We start from the raw sequence: 23,287 nt of genomic DNA on the forward strand, positions 1-23,287 counted from the left end.
CCTAAAACTTCAGTTTCTACGTCTCGATGAGGAATGCCCGCAGCAGGTAATCCAGCCAAACATTATACACTAAAGAAATTCGTGAAGTCTGGGACATTTTCAAACAAATATAATATTTTACATTTATTAATGTTACCTAATATGCATGAAATAAAACGAAAGGGCAATCTGTACATAACAGCAACATTAATTATCGAAAACAGTGGTATACATTTTCTCTGATGAATATGAAACTGAGCTGATAAAATCTAAGCATTATAAAATATTAGGCCATTTTTCTTAGAATCCAAAACAAATCCAGCACTGTCATTTACATCACAAAATACACCAATGAATTTCTTCTACATGACTTAACTGATTTACACAAGGGAAGCACCCGTAAGGTCTCTCCCGGGTGTGAATACGCTGGTGTCGCTCCAGATTGCCCAGGCGGCTGAAATTGCTGTCCCTGTCAGCTAGCCATATAACATAACACAATGATCAGAACAGAAGATCAGCCATGTGCCCATGCAACTGATGATTACTCAGTGAAGTCCATCATAGATTCATAGATGGAGATTAAGTCCTTGGGAATAACATGTTTCAGTTCTTGCAGGTGTTTGAACTTAGCTATTTAATGGCCTGTCGGGGTGGTTAGTGTGTTCACAGTGCTCTTCTTCATTAGAGGTGGCAAGGGATACGGTTCCCAGCAAATGAGTGTTTTTTTTTTGTTTTTTTTTTAACTCCATAGTGCCATCCATGTTGTACCTAGAGAACAGACGGATGGGGAAAAAAATGGGAAGAGGAAAGAAGGACAGTGGACAGAGATGGAGGAGATCAAAAGTCAGGTTTTAACTGATTACATGTCCAACACAGAAGGCAATATTTGGCAAGTATGTACAGTACCAGTCAAAAGTCTGGACATGCCGAGCTGCCTACAAAAGAGAGCACAGAAGTTGTTTTGGAAGAGTTTGACCAGAATGAAGGCAAAGCTAACAATGAGGACTTAGGGTATCTGGCACCTCCTTCAGGACAGCTGGAAAAGAACAACAAGAAGCCAAATGGCGTAGAGACAGCAGGGCAGGGCTCTTCAAATCAGGCCCTCGATTCCAAATCCAGGCCTTGTTTTCAGTTCTATCAGGTAGTTAGTTTAATAATTACTGATTCTGATTGGTCAGAGGCTTCACACCTGGCTCACGGGTAAAGGAAGGCTGGAAAACCTGCAGTGCTCAGACCTCGAGGACTGTGATTTTTGTAGTGGAAGCTAAAACCATGGGTTCCTTTAAATCAGAGCTAGATAAGATTTTAACAACTCTGAGCTATTAACTAAGTTCTCCCCAAACGAGCTTGATGGGCCGAATGGCCTCCTCTCGTTTGTAAATTTCTTATGTTCTTATGTAACCCTGTAGTAGGGTCAGCCAGTCCCTGAATCAATTGGGGTTAAGGGCCTCGCTCAAGGGCTCTTGATGGGATCACTCTGCAAACCCAGGGGTTTTAACTGCAGACTTTCTGAGTCCCAACCCACAGAGCTGCCCTCAACCTAATTTATTCTTTTTCGTTTAATACTTTTTTGGTAAGTGAATAATTCCATGTTATTTTATAGTTTTAATGTCTTTTTGCTGGGTTGATTCCTGCCTTGCACCAGTAGCCTCCGCGATGGGCTTCTGACTGCCCACGACCCTGAATAGGACAAGCACTTTTGGAAAATAGATGGATGATGTCTTCATGCTAAAATGTAGAGGATACCTACAAGCCTTTCTATGGGTGGTTGAGTCCAGACTTTTGACTAGTACTGTACATGTGTGATAAAATAGCTGAGGTCATGCACCGTAGGATCTCCAGATTTTTTCCCACTTTAGATTTACACAGCTTCAGATTGCTTAAGTCCCTAAAGAACGTTTATCCACATTCCTCACACAGAACTGGAGCGAGCTCCCTGCATCCTCAACTGGAACATAAATGTTTCAGTCTTGTAACCTCCTCTCAATCATGCCGTGTACTCAATCACACTCCATTTGCATATGACCCCTTTCAAGGTACTTGTGCATCATTGCCTTCTGCTTTACAGTTGCAAATTTCAAAAGTACATTACTTAAAGCCAAGTTTCAGGTATCCACACCCATCACTCTAATGTACTCTAAACAGGAGCTGTTTTGCCTCAAGAAAGTAAACTATAAACGAAGCAAAATCGTTGGCAGAAAGACCAGCTTCGCCCTCATGCCGCAAGTAAATTGTGACGTAATGGAATGTCATGTCAAAGATGGTGAAGTTGTGGATTCCAATCGTGATCCTGGAACACAGGGCAGAGGCTTGTGGCAGAGCAGGAGTTCCTGTAGGTGCACACTTGCCTCCAAGGTTCTCACCTGCCTGCTCCTTGTCGTCTTGCTGCAGAGCACATGCCGTGTGGTTTCTTCATAGCGACACTCCTCCCATGTAGAAGCATCACGGTTCCCAGCGTTGCACCGCCGGTGTCGCAGTCTTTGGATGAAAAAAAGACCAATTGAACTCATTGAAAATGTTGGAGAATGCTTGCTTTTACAGACTCTAGATGCCGTGTTCGGCAAAAGAGCACATGTACTCTTTGTGGAGGTGACTAACAGACTTGAACATGGGCTTCGGGTACATCTGTGGAACTTTTGGAATGCTCTGAAGGAGGGATTTCAAGACGTCCTGTTCTTCTATCCTCACCGTCACCCTCTGAAGTCTTCTCAGCACTTTCTCTTCCCCTTTGTACCCATTAAAAAAACCCACTATTTTATCCCCAGGGTTGACAGGAACATGCGCTGACATATTTGGGTCCTTTTTCCTTCTACAAAAATGTAATAAAAAAAATAGATGCCAACCTTCTTGATTCTTTGCCTTCTGTCTGCCACCTCTTCACACTGCTAACCTCCACCAATGACTTAAATGAACCAATGAAATAAAAATATTTCCTGTTCAGTCAGTCTAATTTCCCCCAGAAGTACTTAAAAAATCTCCTCCCTCTTCGATGAATCTACTGTTTCGAGGTGAAGCTTAGACTTCTGGCAGGCCGCAGGCTGGCATGGCAACCCCATTTTCTTTTCCTCCTTCAACACTTCTTAATTCTTCCTCCTGAGGTAAGATTGGCCAATCAGTCTCCTCCTTTTCTGGATATTCACTTTCCAGGTCTCTGGATTCACTATCTTCCTCTGCCTTCCTCGACGAGTCTCACCATATGGGGAGTCCAACTCCTTCACCTTGTCTTTCTCCCTCTGGTTTGAAGAAAACAAATAAAAAAGAAACATTCTGTAAATTAATGTCATTCTCAGCTTTGCCAATACGCAAAAGTGAGTATGTGGGGGTCACTCTCTCTCCCTGTGTGTCTCTACACCAGTTTGCGTGCAAACCTGTGAATCTGTGGCTGGATGAACTGTAAGCAAGCCAACTAGTAAACATGCAGCATTAACTCTACTATACTATACTTAAGCTATTAATAATACTACCTTCATTTCTAGATTAATCCTAGACAACGGCAGTAGGAGATTCGTTCAGATTATATTCAAGTGAAGCATCTTGACAAGATAGAGAGCAACATATTTCATACACTGAATACAATGTTGGTGATATTCAATGCTACTAAGAGCTTACAATGGCTGACTTAACCCTGATTTTACACTGCTGACTAGTTCCCTTGCCTCAGAATATAGATTTCCTCAGAGTTCTCTGACTTCCTCCCACAATTCTCCCTGGTGACTTAAAACTGAACTCACAATTAACAGTGCCCCACAGACTGGCATTTCTATATTGTTTGCATTTATCTATATCAGTGGTTCCCAACTGGGGGGTCGCGACCCAAAAGTGGCCATGTAACCATTTTCAGTGGGTCACGGATTCAAAAAAATATTTTTTATGTATGGTTCTTTGTGACCCATCCAGAACCATCCAAAATACATATCTGTAGTATGGATGGTTCTTTGTGACCTGAATGCATGTTTCTGAGCATGTGAATTATTACAGTGTCATAATATAGTTTACAACATAACACAGCTTAGCTGTAACTACTTACAACAGATTTTAATAAATGCAAATGAAGGAACACATAATCTTGGGGTAATATGCTCATAGTGTGCTTCGATTTGATTTTTGTCTACAGGGTTTATAAACCGTGCCCTTCGAAGGTGTCGCTAAACATATTTATGTTAGTTTTACCTAGTAAACAATTTAATTTAGGAGTACAAAGAGAAAAAGGACAGCAGTATTTAGGTATATTTTAAGTTAAAAAAAAACATTTAAAACGAGGAAAGCTGACTGCCGTCCTGCTTACAGATTAAGCCAACATAACACACATAGGTGTTACCTTCACATTTCTCGCCGTCTACGTTCTCAGGTTTGAGGCAGCCTCCAGCATCCTCCGAAGACTTCACCCTCGATTTCAGATTTTCGTTCTTTTTTTGATATTGGCCATTTCAACCCTCAGGTGGATGACGCTTGAGGGTGAGGGTAAAATGCGGACCGTTCACACACAGCCGCTTTGACTAAAACTTTCGTAACAGCGGAGAGCTGTGACTGAAAGTCGAGTAAATTTTCAGACATACTTTCCTCCGTTTGTGCAAAATTAATTACTCCCGAATTTCTTTTCGTCTCTATGTTAAACAATCCCAAAACACTAGCAGCCATCCCCTAGGTATTCACACGTTACAGATTTGCTTTTCGCTTCCTACCCCTCACCCGGAAGTACTTTCAATGTGACACCATTCCCACTACCGTATTACTTGTAATATACAGCGGTCCTCCTCGGCCTAATTGAAGCTAAAAGTTTACTGTTCTTCATCTCTTGTTAAGCTTGTTATACTCAGTACAAAGAAAATTAATTCCTTAATTCCAAATATTCTACAGAAAAGCATGAATGGAAGTCAGGGTCATTTCAAGCCAATATAACATTTTACATTTATTAATGTAATATGCAAGAAATAATACAAAAGAGAAAATTTGTATTAAACAGCAACATTGAATAAAACAATGGTATACATTTTCTCTGATGATTATTAAACTGAACGGATAAAATCTAAATATTATAAATAAAGTACTACGCCATTTTTCTTAGAATCCAAAACTTCACTTATCTACCAAACCCATCACTGTCATTTATGTCACAAAACATATACCTGTGAATTTCTTCCAAAAAGGTTTTTTTTCTCCCAATGAATGCTGCAAACTCGATTCAAATGGCTGTGTGAAATAGTCACCATTAGAATAAATAATAAAGGATTCCTACTAAATGTTATAAAAACATTGGTGATTTTTCAGTTGTTCTGCCTCACTGAAAGATTTCCCGCAGTGACCGCACTGGTGTGCCGACCTCTCTCCGGTGTGAATCTGCTGGTGTCTCCTTAGGTATTCCACACGGCTGAACCGCTTCCCACAAGCAGCACAACCGTAAGGTCTCTCCCCTGTGTGAATACGCTGGTGTCGCTCCAGATTGCCCAGGCGGCTGAAACTGCGGCCACACTGAGGACAGCGGTGTGGTCTCTCACCAGTGTGTACCAGCTGATGTCTCTCCAGGGAGCGTGAATGGGTGAACCGCTTCCCACACAACTCACACCGGTGCGGCCTCTCCTCGGAATTAACGCATTCGTGGTTCTTGAGGTTCCAGGACTGGCTGAATGATCGATTGCACTGGGTGCAGCGGTATGGTCTCTCCTCTGCCTCAGCTGTGTGCAGACGCATGTGGGCCCGCAGGTGAGAGGCTTGGCTGAAGCTCTTCCTACACAGAGTGCAGCTATGTTGCTGGTTTTGGGCAGAATGAAGGCATGGGTGGTCTTCCAAGTCAGCAGCTGTATTAAAGGTACTACCACAATGGCTGCAAAGATGAACAAATTCCCCTGGATCTCCACTAGTCTCAACTACACTCCCACTCACAGGCTGGGTGATGTGGGTGCCCCCTGACCCCTGCTCTATCTGAGTAGGCTGTGCAGCCAATCTCTCTACACTCCCTCCTTCTCCCTCCCTCATTCTCTTCAGCCAATTGGATCGCAGCTCCCCACCAGCTGCTGAGAGCGATCTAAGACCATCTTTGACACGCATGGAAGCGAATCCTCTGACCTCTACATGAGGAAGCACTGGCCCCAGTCGACTGTGCATCTCCAGCAGGCCATCGGTGTCCCTGTCAGCTGGCTGGCCAGTCTGAAGTCCAGAGTCTTGCTCGGAGCTGCACAAGCCATCCAGTCCAATGTACTTCTGAGCCATAACATATTCCAGGTCTCCCAAAGCATTAACTATACTTTCCGAAGCCTGGCTGCCAAAGTCTTCGGTGTTATGTTCAGATCCCGTCTGGTTGAGTCTCGGGGCCAGATGTTCATTGCTGCGCTCGGCCTTCAAGGTGGTTTCCAACCCGCTGAGCTCCTCCATACCATGTCTGGCCCTGTGTTGCTCTGTGAACTTCTCAGGACCCTCAGCAGTTGTAAGCTGTGTGCCCCATTCATTCTGACAATGGGGCTGCTCCATGGAAGCCCTTTCCCTGGAAACAGGAACTCCAGAGACAGGGTTTGAACTTCCTGGTGAGGAAGGTGAAAGGAGGAGCTGAGAAGAGCACTCATCAATGGAAAGTCTAGAAAACTTGATTCTACATTTATTCTGAGCAGAAGAAAAGAATACTGCTAACAACCATGCACATACATGCAAAACTGTGTAAGGTAATAGCTCTCCTAAAAATCCATCAGTGGTGGGCAGGATTCGGCTAATCCGTCAACTGATATTCACAAAGCTAACATCTTTCTTAGCGGCTTAGTGTTTCCATTAACAGACCAATTAGCTTCTGCTAAATGTAGTCCTGCTAACTGCAGATCTGCTAACATTTTTTCCAACACGTAACCTAAATAAAGTTTAATGGCCAAAAACGTCTGTAAATCGTAAAATCACAGGTATCTGTTCCAGTTTGTTGCCAGCATGTCTGCAACATTCTATCAAGCACTCTGTTGCCTAACTACATGTAAACAAGACGCGATTGGTCAATAACTTAATATTTAAAATAGTCTAGGAGAAATGCAAGTCCATTTAAACTGGGGTACCCTGAACTAGGGGGAGAGCTGGAGCCTGTGTCACAAAGTTGGATTTCTTGTTTAGTCGGATAAATTGTTGGATTTCAGGTACCCTTGTTTAAATGAACTTTATCTTCACTTTCATTTAGCCTAGACTACATGTAGTCTTATTAACACTCAAATATGACAAGTTATCTGGCTAAGCAAGAAATCCTGCTTCGGACCCTGGTTAATTTCCTTTATTTCCCGGGTTCTGATTGATAGAGATATAGACCAATAAAAGCTTATATTCTCAAAAAGCTGAGACTCTCCTTCCTAGTTCTGAGTAAATGGCGCCATGTTTGTAGTCCCCAAGTGGCTTCACCGAGGGCAAAATGTCAGCATGAGCCAGAGACGGAATAGGACACGTATACACTATATTGCGATAAGTATTGGGACACCCCTCCAAATCATTGAATTCAGGTGTTCCAATCACTTCCATAGCCACAGGTGTATAAAATCAAGCACCTAGGCATGCAGACTGCTTCCACAAACATTTGTGAAAGAATGGGTCACTCTCAGGAGCTCAGTGAATTGAAGCGTGGTACCGTGACAGGATGCCACCTGTGCAATAAGTCCATTCATGGAATTTCCTTGGTACTAAATATTCCACAGTCAACTGTCAGTGGTATTACAACAAAGTGGAAGTAATTGGGAACAACAGCAACTCAGCTATGAAGTGGGAGGCCACATAAAATCACAGAGCAGGGACAGTGCATGCTGAGGGACACAGTGTGCAGAAGTCATCAACTGTCTGCAGAGTCAATAGCTACAGACCTCCAAACTTCATGTGGCCTTCAGATTAGCTTAAGAACAGTGTGTAGAGAACTTCATGGAAAGGGTTTCCATGGCCGAGCAGCTGCATCCAAGTCTTACATCACCAAGTGCAATGCAAAGCGTCGGATGCAGTGGTGTAAAGCACACTGCCACTGGACTCTAGGGCAGTGGAGACATGTTCTCTGGAGTGAGGAATCACGCTACTCAGTCTGACAATCCGATGGACGAGTCTGGATTTGGCGGTTGCCAGGAGAACGGTACTTGCCAGACTGCACTGTGCCAAGTGTAAAGTTTGGTGGAGGGGGGATTATGGTGTGGGGGTGTTTTTCAGGGGTTGGGCTTGGCCCCTTAGTTCCAGTGAAAGAAACTCTTAATGCTGCAGCATTCAAAGCCATTTTGGACAATTCCATGCTCCCAACTTTGTGGGAACAGTTTGGGGATGGACCCTTCCTGTTCCAACATGACTGCACACCAGTGCACAAAGCAAGGTCCATATGGACATGGATGAGTGAGTCTGGTGTGGAGGAACTTGACTGGCCTGCACAGAGCCCAGACCTCAACCCAATAGAACACCTTTGGGATGAATTAGAGCGGAGACTGCGAGCCAGGCCTTCTCATCCAACATCAGTGCCTGACCTCACAAATGCTCTCCTGGAAGAATGGTCAAGAATTCCCATAAACACTCCTAAACCTTGCAGACAGCCTTCCCAGAAGAGCTGAAGCTGTTATAGCTGCAAAGGGTGGGCAAACTCCATATTAAAGCGGATGTATTAAGAATGGGATGTCATTACATTTCATGTGTGTGTAAAGGCAGGCGTCCCAATACTTTTGGCAATACAGACGCTCCTCTACTTACAAACTTTCAAACATACATACAAAGAGGACTGTAAGTCAAAATTGTGTTCCTTGGGCTCCCGTTTCCTGTTCTCAACATCAATTTTTTTTCCTGCGCGCCAATCCCGCCTAATACGACTTCTGGCCGCTACTCCCGCCGCGCAGCAGCGTAGCGTGCGAACTCCCAGCATCCTAGTCCTTTGTACTTGCGTATGCACTTAAAATGATGTTGAATGACGACTTACGAACATTTCAAGTTATGAACGGCCATTCGGAACGTAACTCCTTTGTAAGTAGAGGAGCGTTCGTATAGCGTATCTTGCAAGTCGAATAACATTGAAAGAAAATTTATTCCAGATGTTCTACAGAATTCAACGATCCCCAGTTGGGTAAGACCTAAATATGACCAGGTAATCACTCCAGCCCTTTCAGCTCTCTAGGAGTTTCATAGCCCAACATCAAACCCATGCTAAATTCATATAATAAAAGTTAGGCGTTATGCTTTAGCTTATGCTAAATGTTTTTTATGGATTTATCTGTTTAACATCATCGAATTAAACTTAGCGCACTAGCAGTTATTGAAGTTAAGTTTTCGGTTAGCTGTGCCCACCACTGAAAATAATCTCTATGGGAAACATGAACTTGGTATATTCCCTGTCCTTTAAAATCTCACTCATTTTTCCCTGACTGTACAAAGATTTAGAATGTGTGAGAAAAATTTACCAAGGTTTGGGTCAACCGGATCCATCTGAAGTGCCTCATGTATCAGTCGAAGAGATTCGGGTCTGTATCCTCCTTCCAACTCTGTGGACTGCAGCAGAGAAGAGATTTTATGAAACTCTGAGTACATTGCATGAATCCTGAACACATGTTGTGTAAATATGTAAAAAATCTACTTAGATGTCTAATGCTCAACAACCAAGACCAGCTGTATTTCATATAAACTGCAAGCAAAATGCAGGCTACATTTGGGAGAGCAATGTAAGCAAAATATGGGACTGATGATCCGTAAATAAAACCAGCCTCACCTCCTCTTTGATGTTGGTGGTCTCTTCCGTTGACCTGCGGGCACATTCGTCTTCCTCCTCCTCTTCGCCTCCTACAGGGAGTTGGACAAGGTACACGTCTCGTGGCTCCTCGCCAGCCTCCCTCGCGGGAGCACTCCCTGCTTCCCAAGGGTTAGCTGGCCAGTCCTTATCAAAAGCACCAGCTGCCCTCTGCTTAACTCCTGTTGTGAGGTGGAGAGACATAAAGCTAGAGTCCAAGTGGCACACCATAAAAAACGAAATAAGTTCCAATCTTTTTTGTACCAGACTATTAACCTCTTCTGTCTAATCCTGCTATTTTAAGCAAATTTAAAGTCACTGAAATCCCGAAGACATTAACGGATACTAAGTAATATGTTGCATTACTGTTTAAAGATTAAAACGATTTATTTAAAAAAAAAAAAAACTGCTGATCTTTTGAAGTCTTATACAATTCGTATAATACGTTCAATTCCACTTACTACTCATTTCAATTTTTCGTTTTTTCCGCCCACTCTCGTCTGATACCAGAAGGCTGGAGCTACGTCGGCTCGCTGCCCACCCCATCCCGTATTTCCGTTCATTTCTCAGTTTGTTTTCAGTCAATCTAAGCCTTAACTTCAGGGCCTCGTTTTCCTTTCTGTTCAGTGATATCTCCACCAGGTAATCGTTGACAGTATCCTGAAATAGCTTCGTGATTTCACACACCGACGCCCTAACCAGGCTATCCATAACCGAAGTAAGGTGGGACTGGAAGGTCTTCACGGAGTCAGCCATGACTCCAGGATCGCCGATTTCACACATACGGTTTCTGGCACAGTCCTTGTATTACTTTTCCTTTCGAACAAAAAAATAGAAAAGTGTTTCACCGGTCCTGGGTCGCCAATGCAGAAGATCGAATTGGGTGAAGATCCTCTTTTTCGCGATCTGAATATTGTCCACTGTTCAAGTCAGACTTCTGCTAATGTTTTAAATTGCAACTTAGAACAAGCATCATCGGCATACAAAAGTGTTTGAATCAGCCAGACTGTTAACTAGTCGAACAGAACTGCAAACTTTAAAGCAATCGGAGTGAGTTGGAAAAGGCAACATATATATCATGGCAATGAATCCAAGCAAATAATCGTTTGCTGACAAAAAACATAGCAAGTTCGCTTTATGCAACATGCGGGTAATGAATACACCACGAATCGAAAATGAGACTGAATTAAAAATTAACGAAAGATGTTCCTGAAACCACTAAAATAACTGTATGTATACGATAATTTTTTTAAATAAAATACTTTCTTTATCCTGCCTGTTAATCCACCGTGTTTTCATCATCACCCACAATATTCGCGTTCCGGATGTTGGTAACTGAGCGTGCGCGTTTTTTTTTTTTTTTTTACCGTAAAATCTAAAAAAAAATGCACAAACAGGGGAGCGTCGTGGCGGATGTGACGTCACAATCACGCGCCGAAACTCAGGTGTTTGCAGAATTTGTAGTTTTAGTGCTTTGTCTTCGTATTGGGAAATACACCTACACTTTTTGTGTAGGTGCATTTGGAGGATAAAAGCGTAGTGATTAACGAACTGTTGTTTTAGACAGTATATAATATTTTGGGGGTAGTAACGTAAAATACTAATTTGCATTTGGATTTCTATATATGTGAGTTTCATATTAAGAGAAAGTATAGTCGCGTGAAATAAGGGATGTTCCTTTTGTCCCTTTTCGGTATCCGTAATTTGAGTTTTTTTTTGACGTAGATTAGTATCTTTGGTTTTAACTAGCTACGAAAATGTTGTAGGTTGTATTGACAGTGTAATAATACCAGTGGATTTATAAGCATTCGGTTTCGGTAAGATGATTACTGTTGAGTCCGTTAACTAGCTGCAAGCTACCAGCGTTTTTGTGTTTCGAAAACAGTGTCGTTCATTCTAAAATATCTTTTCAGTTATTGTTTTGTAGGTGCTTAATCTCTTTCATAATTTATCGTGGATAGCAAATATTTATGTTAAGAATACCCAGTGTCGATCCGTATTGTTTCGATGAAGAGATAATAAAGATATAGACGCAAAGATGGACTAAAATAACCATTTTTGGACACTTTATATATGTGGGGCAATAACCGAATGTTTACAACATAAATAGATAAGTAACGAACTACATAGCGTAAACTCGTTTTTTAATCGTTTCTGAGAAGTCAGACCTTGTTCATAAGAGAAACTTGGGGAATCTGACCGACGGGTGAGAAACGTTGCTATTCTGTTGTAACAGATTGTATACAATGTCGGAGGACATTCTCACATTTCAAGCACAGCTCTCCGGCATCATGGAAATGGTCCTGAAAGCGGCCGTGCAAGAAATTACCACCTTGGTGGAGGGTAGTTTCCAAGGAGAGGTTGTGCGGAGCAGAAAGGAGGTGGAGAACCTCAAACAGAGGCTTCAGTTTTCCGAGAAGAGATGGAGGGATCGAGAGCAAAGAATGAGAGCCAAGTGTGCGGAATGCGGTGGAGCTGGACTGTCCGCTGAGGCGATGGGTCCCGTTCTCACACTGACGGAAACTGGTGGGTTGAGATTAATAACGTTTTAGTGGTAGCTGCAAAAATGATTATAAGTATTTGCAAGCATCACTGTTAACCACTCGTGGCTCCTCTGTCACCCACATTTGGAACTGTGCAGGTATTTTCAGTATATATGTTATGAGACCTGTCACCATCTGTATTCTGTATGTCTGTTAGTATTACCCAACTAGAAAACCAAAGGTGGCAACAAGGGAATGTGTCTGATCTCTGATTCTTTCATTTTGAGAACAGAGGAAGGTGGTATCAAGGAAAACAATAATTTGGGGGGAGCCTGGAGTATTGCTCCCTGGACAGCATTGGATGTGCAGGAGGCTGCTTCCGCCAGTCCCACGCATAGTCCAGAGGTTTGAAATGCTTTGCATTCTTCTAGATATTATTACTGCCTATAATTTTGGCATTGAAAAAGGTCACGCTTAGATAAAGAAGTAGTGTACCTTATAACCGAAGAGTTGGTCATTCATAAGTCAGGTTTTTTAATCAGCTTTATTAGGAATTGTGCGGAATATCTTTCATTATCTATGACTGTGTTTACAGGATTGTGAATGTGGAAGATTCAGTGTGTCTTTTATCTTTGTCACAGACCACAGATGCTGAAAAGGACGTGTTTGATGTAATACACAAAGGAGAGACCCAGATCAACAGAAAGAGTGTGGAGAGTAAGCATTTACCAGGGGTCTTTTATTTTGTCTAAAATAATTCATGGCTTCAAGTGTTTGCATGATGTCATTTAAAAGACATATACTGTATTTTACCAAGGCTAAAGTGTTCCAGTTATTACTATTTCATAACAGTGTTGAACGTCTTCTTTTTTTGCATTTGAGAAATAACTCGGGGGGGGGGGGAAACAAATATTTATTCCAACATATATATGTGACCCTGTGTTTTTGTCCAGTAGTGGAAGAAGTCAGTGCTCCGTGTCACAGTAAGAGTCCCACTGAACCAGATTTGCTGAAAGGTGAAAAACAACGGGACTCAACAGGAAAAAACACAGACTATCTCACAGCCAAGGCTCTCAAGGCAGAGCCAAAGGATGTGTACATCACCCCATACACAGACCTGAACAAACCTGGGCTTGGAGACTTACTAACTAGAACAGGCCAACTGCAGAACAGGAAACTGTCTTGTCACATTAAAGCTGAGCAGTGTACGTTCAGTGCTGATATTCGCACCTTGGATAACTTGTTTCATGTTCAGCGTGGCTCATCTTCAGGACCTTCTCGTGGTACTGTAAATATGAGAGATGCTATCAAAGAAATCTCCTATACCAAGACTACTGGCAGTCCTGATGTGAAACAGTATAGAATACAATCAGTGGATGAAGAGGACTTGGAAATGCATCCATCTTATAACCATGGCCTCTGGATCTCACCTGAGAAATACACAGAGAATGACCTTAATATTAGCATAATAGAAAATCAACACTTCTGTCCTTATTGTGGGTATACCACAAGTAACATTGCTAACTTAAACGTGCATCTTCAAAGCCATAATGCAGAGAAACTCTTCAGTAGCTCGCAGTTACAGATAACTTCACCTAGAGGAGATTTCCGGACTAAACTGCAACAGGACAAAAGGCAGAGTTCTGCTTATTCTCGCTACCATGGGAAGAAATTTCACGGTGGAGGGAATCTGGAGAGACATGTCAATGTTCACAGGGATGATGCTTTACACAGCTGCTCTGAGTGTGGGAAGACCTTCAACCGTGCTTACAATCTCAAAATCCACAAGCGTAGTCACACAGGAGAGAGACCTTATCTTTGCACCCATTGTAAGAAGGGTTTTGTTTCCCCCACCGATCTGAGGAGACACAAGCGTATTCACACTGGAGAGAAACCGTACGCCTGCATGCTGTGTGGTAGCAAATTCAGGCAGTCGTGGAGTTTGAAAATGCACCAGCGTATTCACACGCAAGAGAAACCCCACTGTTGCATTCAGTGTGGGAAGTGTTTTCGGTGCTCCGGGGATTTGAGTAAACACATGCGTGTCCACACTGGCGAGAAACCTTACATCTGTAAGTCATGTGGAAAGGGGTATTCTCAGTCCCAGAATCTAAAATCACACAGATGTTTTATCCAATTTCAAGGAGATGGTATATGTTAATGAATCTTACATGTCATGTGTTTAGATGTTCCTGATCCCTTGCACAATAGTATTGGCAGCACCACAAAGGAAAATGTGAAATCTGACACTATTCTTAAAATGAATTGACACTGTGCCTAACTTGTTAAAATGTGCAAAATGTGTGTTTATGGAAATTACTTGAATTGTGTAGGCTAGGACATGTTTTATAGTTTTCTTTTTCTCATGCTATATTACTTAACATATTGATGTAGATTTGTAACAGTTTAAATTCTGTTTCAGAAGTAGAACCTTATTATATGCTGACAAATACAACGAAAATATAAAGACTCCATACTGCTTTTCAGTTAATGAAATGCATCATTTTACAGCAGCAACACTGATAAAAAAGAACATTGTAGAATACATTAAAATATTTGTCACGAATGAATACAGAATGTGTTGGTTGCAGGTGTTTGGCACACATGTATTGTCCTTATAAGGTGCGAAAGGTTTTCTGCTTGATGTCACTAATTTTAATTATGATCGTCTGCGAGTGACTGTCCTGTAATGAACTTAGATCTTGTGCTTCCATGTGCACTATGATTATGCTGCGGGTGCGTGGTTCTTGAAAATTGATGCAACAGCAACATCGCCGATATTGTAAGGTTTAAGAATATTACAAAAACACGTTTCTGACTTGACTCAATTTTTATACTTGCTACATACTGATTTTCTAAGTATCGCCACATGTACTCTTTAGTAAACGCGTATGTTTTAGACCGTTTTCTGCACGTTCAGGGCGTACGCAGGCCGCCTCTCCGCACGGAGCATGCGCGGCCCGCCCAGCCTATCAGCCTCCCTGATTTGTGACTTTTATGTGAGCGGCGTATTATGGGTAAATTATAACCGGAATACACCCACATAAGAGCTCGAGTCATTCCATGTTCAGCAAGGTGCACTTGGAAGGGACCAAGGCACGTTTCCCCAGTTTTAGCGTGTCTCACCATATATAGTTTCATTCTGTAGCTGTATATCTGCAATCAGAAGATCACGATGCCTATGTTTGTTGTGAACACCAATGTGGCGAAGGATGCTGTGCCAGCCGCCTTCTTGTCCGAGGCCACGCAGGAGCTGGCCAAAGCCATGGGGAAACCTGTGCAGGTTGGTTAGCCTCGTAAGTTTAGCTGGACAGATAGTGCATTTCCTGAATGTAATGTAAGGGATCGCATTGATGAATAAAAAGACTTCTAAATCGCACTCTGGACCCGAGCAGAAACCGACCTTGAGTACGTAGATCACAGTTACTTAAAAACGCCAATAGTTAAAATATTGCCTTTATCTCTAGAGATGGTAGGACATTTGACTAGTCCCTGTCCCAGAGACCACAGTAGCGTAACATCTATGACTATTGCATACTCCTCTGTCTCTTAAGTATAGATGCATGTAGGTGACGGAGAGAGAATTAGATTTAATGGGATCCCACAGTGGGTTAAAGTGTGACTTGGAGCAGACATTGGGAGAAATGAACTTGGGACTTGAGAGGTCGGTGATGCGTTGTGTCCTGGTTTGGCCTTTGGTAAGAACTGGAAAGCATATTTTATTATGCTTTATTTTATTTTGTTTTTCTTTTAATTTTGTTATCCACTTTACAATGCCTGTGGGAGAAATTTCAAAGACATAACTGTGGAAAAACAACAGCATAGTTCTGCTTCTCAGTTTCATCATCTTACTTTAGCCTATTTAACTGCTGTCTCACATTGCTGGGACTTACACAACTCTACCAAATCGGATGATGCAGCCAATTTTGTGATGCAACATATTCTGTGTTCTGTATGCATGTTTTTTCTAATTGTTCAGTTGTTACATTTATTAAGGTTTTGGTTACCTTAATATACTGGACTATATTAAAAGTGTGAATACTCATGTAGAATAGAGTGCTCATGTGCTATTTAGTTCATAGTATAATGATTGCAGAATTTTAATTAGCGTGAAATATGACATTTTGACCTACTTTGAACATTAAGAAATTTTAGCGTAATTATCGCAAAAGACGTGATATTATACCAAAGGCACAGCTTGTTGGTGGAGTGAGGGCTAATTTCCCCGTCATTTTAGGAGGCAGGTGTACCTGCCTGGCTGGGGTGTAACTTGTCTTGTGTTTGCCAGTACATCGCGGTGCACGTTAACCCCGACCAGATGATGATGTTTGGGGGGAAGCCGGACCCGTGCGCGCTCTGCTCCCTGAACAGCATTGGAAAGATTGGAGGATCACAGAACAAGCAGTACTCCAAACTGATATGTGGTCTGTTGAATAAGCACCTGGGAATCTCCCCCGACAGGTACACTTTGCCAAAATCTACAAAAACACATATTTACTTTGGTTGGGATTCTGACAGATTTACTTTAATTGGATACCATCATGTTCTATGTGTGCATGTTAAAAAAGCAAGCCGTTTGACTAATCTCATATAGTTTACTTTTAATCTTTTCACATTGATATCAAGCAATACAGAGTCTTGTAATTTTGTAACTGGTCTTATCATATAGTTTGCGTTAAGCCAGTTTTAAATGACACAGGTGATGTAATCACTCCTGGTGCACTGTCCCCTTCAGGATCTACGTGAACTTTGTGGACATGGATGCTGAGAATGTAGCCTGGAACAACACGACCTTTGGCTGAAGGTCAATGCTGCCTGTGAATAACAATTAACCTAAATATCCTGTTTAGAGTCCGAGACGTAATAAATTCACCATTTCTCCTTCCTGATTAAATCTGATGGCTACATTTACATATGGATCTATGTCAGTTTGCTTTTTAGGCTCTGTTAGAAAATGCTTAAACCAACATGCCATATGGTGACATGGAAAATAAAGTGAAAATCCCCTATTTTATTTGGAGTGCCGTTTTATTTTTGTGCAGCGCCTGGTTCGATACATTTGTCGCATGGTGGCTGTGTGCCCTGACAAGAAAATTGTAAAATATAAAATATTAACAAAATGAGTAAGAGAGGTGGATCTTCAATATGGGCCAACATTTCTAAAGAATGCTTTCAGCACCTTGTTGAATCAATGCCGCGTAGAATTAAGGCAGTTCTGAAGGCGAAAGGGGGTCAAACACCGTATTAGTATGGTGTTCCTAATAATCCTTTAGGTGAGTGTATATAGAATACAAGCAGACTACAGGAAGAATATATACAGACTAAAGGAAGAATACACACAGGATACAAACAGCAAAAGCTAAAAATAAAATAATCACACAAAATGTGTTCAAAGATATTTGCAGATGCCCTATATAACGTTAAGTGTTCAAATAACCAGAACTGATTATTATTGCACTAGTGTACAGCGACATAGATTATTATTGGCCATTATAGTAAAAATTATATTGCACATTACCAACATAACTTATTGTACACATTCAGTGAGAGATTATCATCCTCTTCCTCTTTTGCCTTCATTTTTTTTCTGAAGGCATCTAATCTGTTTGCGTTTCACCGATTGATCTCTTCAGCTGGCCTCTGCAGAAATGGCTCAGTATATCAGTACTGAATCTAATGTCGTACCACACATAAAATCAGTGCCGTCGCTCCGTAGAGATTACGTGAATAACAGTGAGATGACCTCGTTCGTGTGTTTTACAAACGCTTTGTAGTTTAAGGACCTATTAGGCTTCCGTAGTATTTTCATTGCCGTGTCTAAGGCTCTTTGGATGACCGTACTGATAATGTGTAGGATCTTAACGCCTTTATTCAAAATGTATATAATTTAATAACTAGCTGAACAGTAACGTTATCGTTTTTTTCCTGCTGATGCGCTCGCTTCATTGCACCAGACGGCTAAGTTCTTATTAGTAGACGTTATTATATTCGCCTCAGGTACTGTGAAGTGATTTTTTTCCCCAGTTAATGCTGTAAGTCAATAAAAATAGCAGGTATGACGCCTATTGCCTTTTGTCTTAGCTTTCAATCGTACGAGATGGCTAAATGGAAACCTAATTTTCACTTGGTGATTCACTAAAACGTTTTCTTGTATTCGAAAAGGGACAGTTTACTTCAAGAAACTGCCCATCGCAAGTAACATTTGTCCGGGATATTCAGCCTATGGAGATGTTTGGGGCTTTTCCGTGAGGAGAAGTTAAACGAGCGGTGTATCACCAACTGATGCTTGTTGAATGTTTTTTTAATACGCTAAATATGATTTTCGCTGTTGAACATGATATGTAGTTAGCTCAAGGAAAGATCTGCGATACAAAGTAGATTTACTCTCTTGCGTTGCAAAAAAATACACCCCGTAACAATTGAACTAGTTATAGGTTAATCTGTTTTTCGTCGATTGTTCGTCGGGAATATTTAATCTACAGTGATCGACTGTATTTTGGGGGTGGCAGTCAGCGCACGCTTCGGGCCTTGGTACCTCGCACCCCGAAACAGCAGCCCAGGATGTCGGAGGCGATTCTTACTTTCCAGTCTCAGCTGTCGGACATTATGGAGACGGTCCTCAAGACGGCTGTACATGAGATCACCTGCCTGGTGGAAGACAGCTTTCAGGGGGAGGTAGTGCGGAGCAGGAAGGAGGTGGAGAGCCTGAGACAGAGGCTGCAGTGGTCCGAGAGGAGATGGAGGGATCGGGAGCGAGAGAGAGGAGGAAAGAACAAGTGCACGGAATGCGGCAGGGCGTCGGATCCCAGTGCAGAGATAAAAAGAAAAACAGCTGGCACTAAAAACGGTGAGTTATGGAGCCGGGTGGCATTCAGATGATAAATGATGCAATGCGACGAGATATACGGCATGTTTTAATGCAGTACTGAACAAAACGATGTATATGGCTTTAAGGTAAATAATTAATTAACTGGTGTCAAATTTATATCTAAATATTAATTAATTAAATGTAGATCACGTGTTTAAGGCTGTTACTTTCAGAAAATCGCTGCTTTTTATACTGTGATGCAACTGCTACTAAATACATTATACAGATGAGATCGGATAACTTTGGGGGATTCCTGGGGGAATTCTGTGCTTCAAATAAATTTTTAAAAACGTAAGAAAAGAAGTACCATGTATTGCTTACATTAAACCCCTCCAGTGAATCAGTATTACTGATAGAGCTTTAAAGGTGTAACTGTTTTTACCGTAGGGTCTGAGGAGGGACGTGGTATCAAAAAGGAGAAGACAACAAGGAACCGTGGCAGCTGTCTTTGGGAAGCCTTGGCTACAGCCCCCTCTAGTGTTCCAGATGAAAAGGACAGCCCCGGATCCATCAGCTTTGGAGAAACTGCACGACCGCCAGTAAATGATGATTATTTTAATATTCTATTAATTTGTGTACCACATTCTGGTACAGTCCAAGTATACAGATGACATTTATTTATTCATTATTCAATTCCCTCATTTTAAAACTATAGTTTCCAGATTCTGAAGGTAGTGGGAGTGACTCGATGCCTGAGAAGGAGGACTTCCAGGGATCTCAAGGCATCCGCGGTGTTCGCAGGAAGCGAAGGCGTCTGCGGCGTGAGTATTTTTCTCATCGTTAGTTTTGCATCCAGCCTTATATTTTTCCAGCCTTTGCAGTGCCGGTCCTGAACAAGATGTGCGAGATGTAGGACAGCAGGTCGCGTAGTGATGGAGGGCACTGAGGGTACTGGTACTGGACTCAGGAGGGGTTCTGCAGCTATATAAGCAAATGTAAGCAGGAATAGTCTATCAGAGGAGAAATTATCCTTGTAGATCCCAGTGTTAAAGTTTTTTATTGTACTTTATGTGAGGAAAAGCAGGTAACCCAAGGCTAATTAAAAAGGCTCAGAACAATTCATTACAAACCATGAAGGACAAACTGTGGCTGGTTCTGATAACTGGGCCTAGCTCTACCAAAAGCATCGTTTAGTTATATGGGGAGTTCGGCTCAGGGCAACAAGGTTATTAAGATGTTTTGTGCCCTCTCTCCCTGACAGTTACTGTAAATTTTAGTGGCCACCCTGATCCTGAGAGCGAACAGTCCCCAGATGAGGGATGTACTAAGGAGCTGGATACTGAATATATGATAAAGCAAAATGTAGAGGAACTCGATGAGGCAGTCCTCGAAGGAGGATGCGAGTACAGCGGGAGAAGCATGAATGGTCTGAATCCTGAGTACAAGAAGGTCACAGTGGACCACGACCTGGTGATTGGTGAACCTAATGTCTCCTGCATTACACACGAAGACTCAGAACTCAGGTCAGGACTGATTAATATGCAAGCAGAAGTTCACCATGACATCAGGAAGAGTGAGGGAATACAAATAGAAGACGTGGTCAGCCTGTCGAGCCCCCACAACGTCGTCAACCACATGAGGAGGAAGAACTTGAAGACGGAGAGTCTGTCAGTAGATGGGTGGGAGAGTATGGCACAAGCAAACTCAGATATTCAACATGGTGATCATGGAAGCTTCACTTCAGCCGGGAATATGAGACTATCTCATGACGGAGGCAATGGAGATAATCAGAATATCTGTATATACTGTGGAAAGAATTTCGCTTACGTGAGTCGCCTTAAAATACACCTGCTAAAACATACTGGTGAAAAGCCATTCAGTTGTGTTCAGTGTGGAAAGAGGTTTACTGTTGCAAGAAATCTGGAGAGACACCAGAAGATTCACTGGGGAGACGCAAGTTTTATTTGCGCCCAGTGCGGGAAGAGCTTCAGAAGAGCTGACCACCTCAAGGTCCATCAGCGAGTTCACACGGGAGAGAGACCCTACTGTTGCACTCACTGCAACAAGTGTTTCCGCTTCTCTGGTGACTTAAACACACACAAAAGGGTCCACACCGGAGAAAAGCCGTACTGCTGTACGCTGTGTGGAAACAGGTTCAGTCAGCTAAGACAGCTGAAATCACACATGCGGGTTCATAAGGCAAATTTGGGCAGAATCAGTCATTTGACACAGTAGTTAAATCGCCTGAAGGACTTCTTCAGAACCCTTTTATGATGTCTTTATAAGTGTTACCTCCATTTTAAGAAGAATAATCGGTGAGGCTTTACATTAACTGCACCTTCATAATGCTTTTACATTGCATTCATAAAACGTTCAGTGCACTTTCTTAATGTATTCATAAAACATTCATAAACATCATATATGTATACCTTAATATCCCTTAACAGATGTAATATACATTAATAACAAACATTATCTAATAATAGCAAACACTACATTATTGTATAATCATGTAATGTTTGTTATTAATGTATATTAAAGCTGTTAAGGGATGTTAGGACTTAAAGGTGTACTTGCATGCTGCTTATGAATGTTCTATGAATGCATTATGAAGGTGTACAGAATGTTCTATGAATGCATTATGAAGGTGCACTGAATGTTCTATGAATGCATTATGAAGGTGCACTGAATGTTCTATGAATGCATTATGAAGGTGCACTTAATGTAAAGTGTTACCAAATATCCTTTTAGAAGTATGAATCGTTTTTTCCATTAGGTCTGGGATGGGAAATTAAGCCAGATCTGATCATTTTGTGCCCAAAATTTTGAAAATGCCACGTGTTCATATCCAGAAATGATTTTCAGGGTGGGTTCAAAATCATTATTTCTCTGTCTTGCCACATGTCTGGTCGGGAGCAGAAATATTTCTGGGGTGGGGGTGGGGTTCAGACTTATTTTACTTGTTATCTGCCTATGTGTCGGGGGGGGGGTGGTGGTCAAACTTTTAAACAGTAATTCTACTGTGTGACTGTGCCTGATATGCCAGTTTTATGAATATTGTCATTTTTCATTTCTCTTTGGAAATACGAAGCACACCATTACAGTAAATGTTCGCAGAAAATGGCTGTCATGCATGTGACAACAGGGTAATATCAGATGTTTTTATATTAATTATAAGTAGCAGGTTCACATTAGTTGTTTGTATCAGGTGGGTTTGGAGGGTGATAAGGAGAGCTAAATTACCAGGTTTATTCATGTTAATTGGTTATAGTTGGTTATCTGCCAGGTACAGTCTATAAAATGGCATGTTGTGCATTGGTATGGCCAGTAACTCTGGAAACCCAAGCCGATACCAGTTCCAACACCTGTCATCTCCCAGTGCTTCAATTCTCGGTACGCCTTTAAAACATCACTCCCAAAGTTGTTCATTGTCCCAAACTAAGGATTTTGTGCTTATGTATGTTTTGTATTGTCCCACTTCTACCCTTGCCCTGTCTGTATAATAAACATATTATTCTTGCTGTCCAGTCATATGTTCTTGTTTGTTGTACTTAGCTGAAACCTCATGACAGTCACGACGAATACATGAGTAAGGATATTAGTGTTTGATGATGATGTTGCTGTTTTCCACTTGATAAAGACTGTATGAAATAGATGCTTTTCTGTTCTTTGATTAATTTGACTATGTATCTACTAATAACTTATTTTCTTAATCATAGAAACAGGTTTCTTTTTCTGAATTGATATGAGATGCATACTGCCGTTCTACTTTGGCTATCAGCTGTATACCTCACCCAAAAACAATGCTAATATTAGCAATTTTAATTCGTGTTTCTTGGATTTCTTTGTAGACCTTTGTGTGTGTTGTGCTGTATGTAGGTTTATACTCCTGTACTGGGAAATACGAAACAAGCAAGTGGTGCTCTTTTAAACAGTATACGAAGAATAAATGAATTATATGTATGTTTCTTTGGTATTGACGATTTTATTGCATAATCTAATGCACTGACATCTATATATACACTGGAATGACTTGTCCAAAGAATGCAATTATAACAGTTAAAATTAGTTGCTAAACTAAAGTTTCATTTATTTCCAGAAATAAAATACTTCGCTTACATAAAGTTTCTCTTTGTAAATAACATAAATATTATGAGAGGGGAGGATTCGTGCCACAAACTTCTTTGACGGGGTTAATGCACAAATTTATTTTAGTCTAGCATATAGTCTGAATATATAATGTGGAGGGAAAAATAAATGCGTGGAACCTGGAAGGACCATCGCTAATTTTGCCTTCGCATTTTTCGTCCGTTTTTTTTGGGC

General features: G+C 41.6%; 4 protein-coding genes across 6 annotated transcripts; 3 read left to right on the forward strand and 1 right to left on the reverse strand.

The window, feature by feature from the left end:
- Window positions 1-4,869: 4,869 nt before the first annotated feature.
- LOC111859335 (uncharacterized) lies at window positions 4,870-11,009 on the reverse strand. The gene is made up of 4 exons (XM_023841899.2): window positions 10,135-11,009; window positions 9,656-9,855; window positions 9,351-9,438; window positions 4,870-6,494 (listed from the first exon to the last, which is right to left on the reverse strand). Exons 1-4 carry the CDS (start codon window positions 10,454-10,456, stop codon window positions 5,215-5,217), a joined length of 1,890 nt encoding a protein of 629 aa, XP_023697667.1. The 5' UTR covers window positions 10,457-11,009; the 3' UTR covers window positions 4,870-5,214.
- A 364-nt stretch (window positions 11,010-11,373) lies between these two features.
- On the forward strand, window positions 11,374-14,726 carry LOC140577711 (uncharacterized). 3 transcript variants are annotated; one of them, XM_072697975.1, is made up of 5 exons: window positions 11,376-11,490; window positions 11,910-12,199; window positions 12,449-12,561; window positions 12,798-12,873; window positions 13,110-14,726. In XM_072697975.1, the coding sequence occupies exons 2-5, from the start codon at window positions 11,920-11,922 to the stop codon at window positions 14,315-14,317; spliced, it is 1,677 nt and encodes a 558-aa protein (XP_072554076.1). In that variant the 5' UTR covers window positions 11,376-11,490; window positions 11,910-11,919; the 3' UTR covers window positions 14,318-14,726. The 3 variants fall into 3 exon arrangements, with proteins under 3 accessions (XP_072554075.1, XP_072554077.1, XP_072554076.1); XM_072697974.1 differs by having other exon boundaries at window positions 11,374-12,199; XM_072697976.1 differs by having other exon boundaries at window positions 11,374-12,199; window positions 13,113-14,726.
- A 437-nt stretch (window positions 14,727-15,163) lies between these two features.
- Window positions 15,164-17,170, forward strand: mif (macrophage migration inhibitory factor). The gene is made up of 3 exons (XM_023841908.2): window positions 15,164-15,439; window positions 16,445-16,617; window positions 16,892-17,170. Exons 1-3 carry the CDS (start codon window positions 15,332-15,334, stop codon window positions 16,956-16,958), a joined length of 348 nt encoding a protein of 115 aa, XP_023697676.1. The 5' UTR covers window positions 15,164-15,331; the 3' UTR covers window positions 16,959-17,170.
- Window positions 17,171-17,935: 765 nt separating this feature from the next.
- Window positions 17,936-22,927, forward strand: LOC140577712 (uncharacterized). Its single transcript, XM_072697977.1, has 5 exons — window positions 17,936-18,209; window positions 18,639-19,003; window positions 19,412-19,563; window positions 19,680-19,785; window positions 20,226-22,927. Exons 2-5 carry the CDS (start codon window positions 18,718-18,720, stop codon window positions 21,197-21,199), a joined length of 1,518 nt encoding a protein of 505 aa, XP_072554078.1. The 5' UTR covers window positions 17,936-18,209; window positions 18,639-18,717; the 3' UTR covers window positions 21,200-22,927.
- Window positions 22,928-23,287: the final 360 nt, after the last annotated feature.

This window comes from Paramormyrops kingsleyae, chromosome 12 (genome assembly GCF_048594095.1).
Source record: "Paramormyrops kingsleyae isolate MSU_618 chromosome 12, PKINGS_0.4, whole genome shotgun sequence".
NCBI lineage: Eukaryota > Metazoa > Chordata > Actinopteri > Osteoglossiformes > Mormyridae > Paramormyrops > Paramormyrops kingsleyae.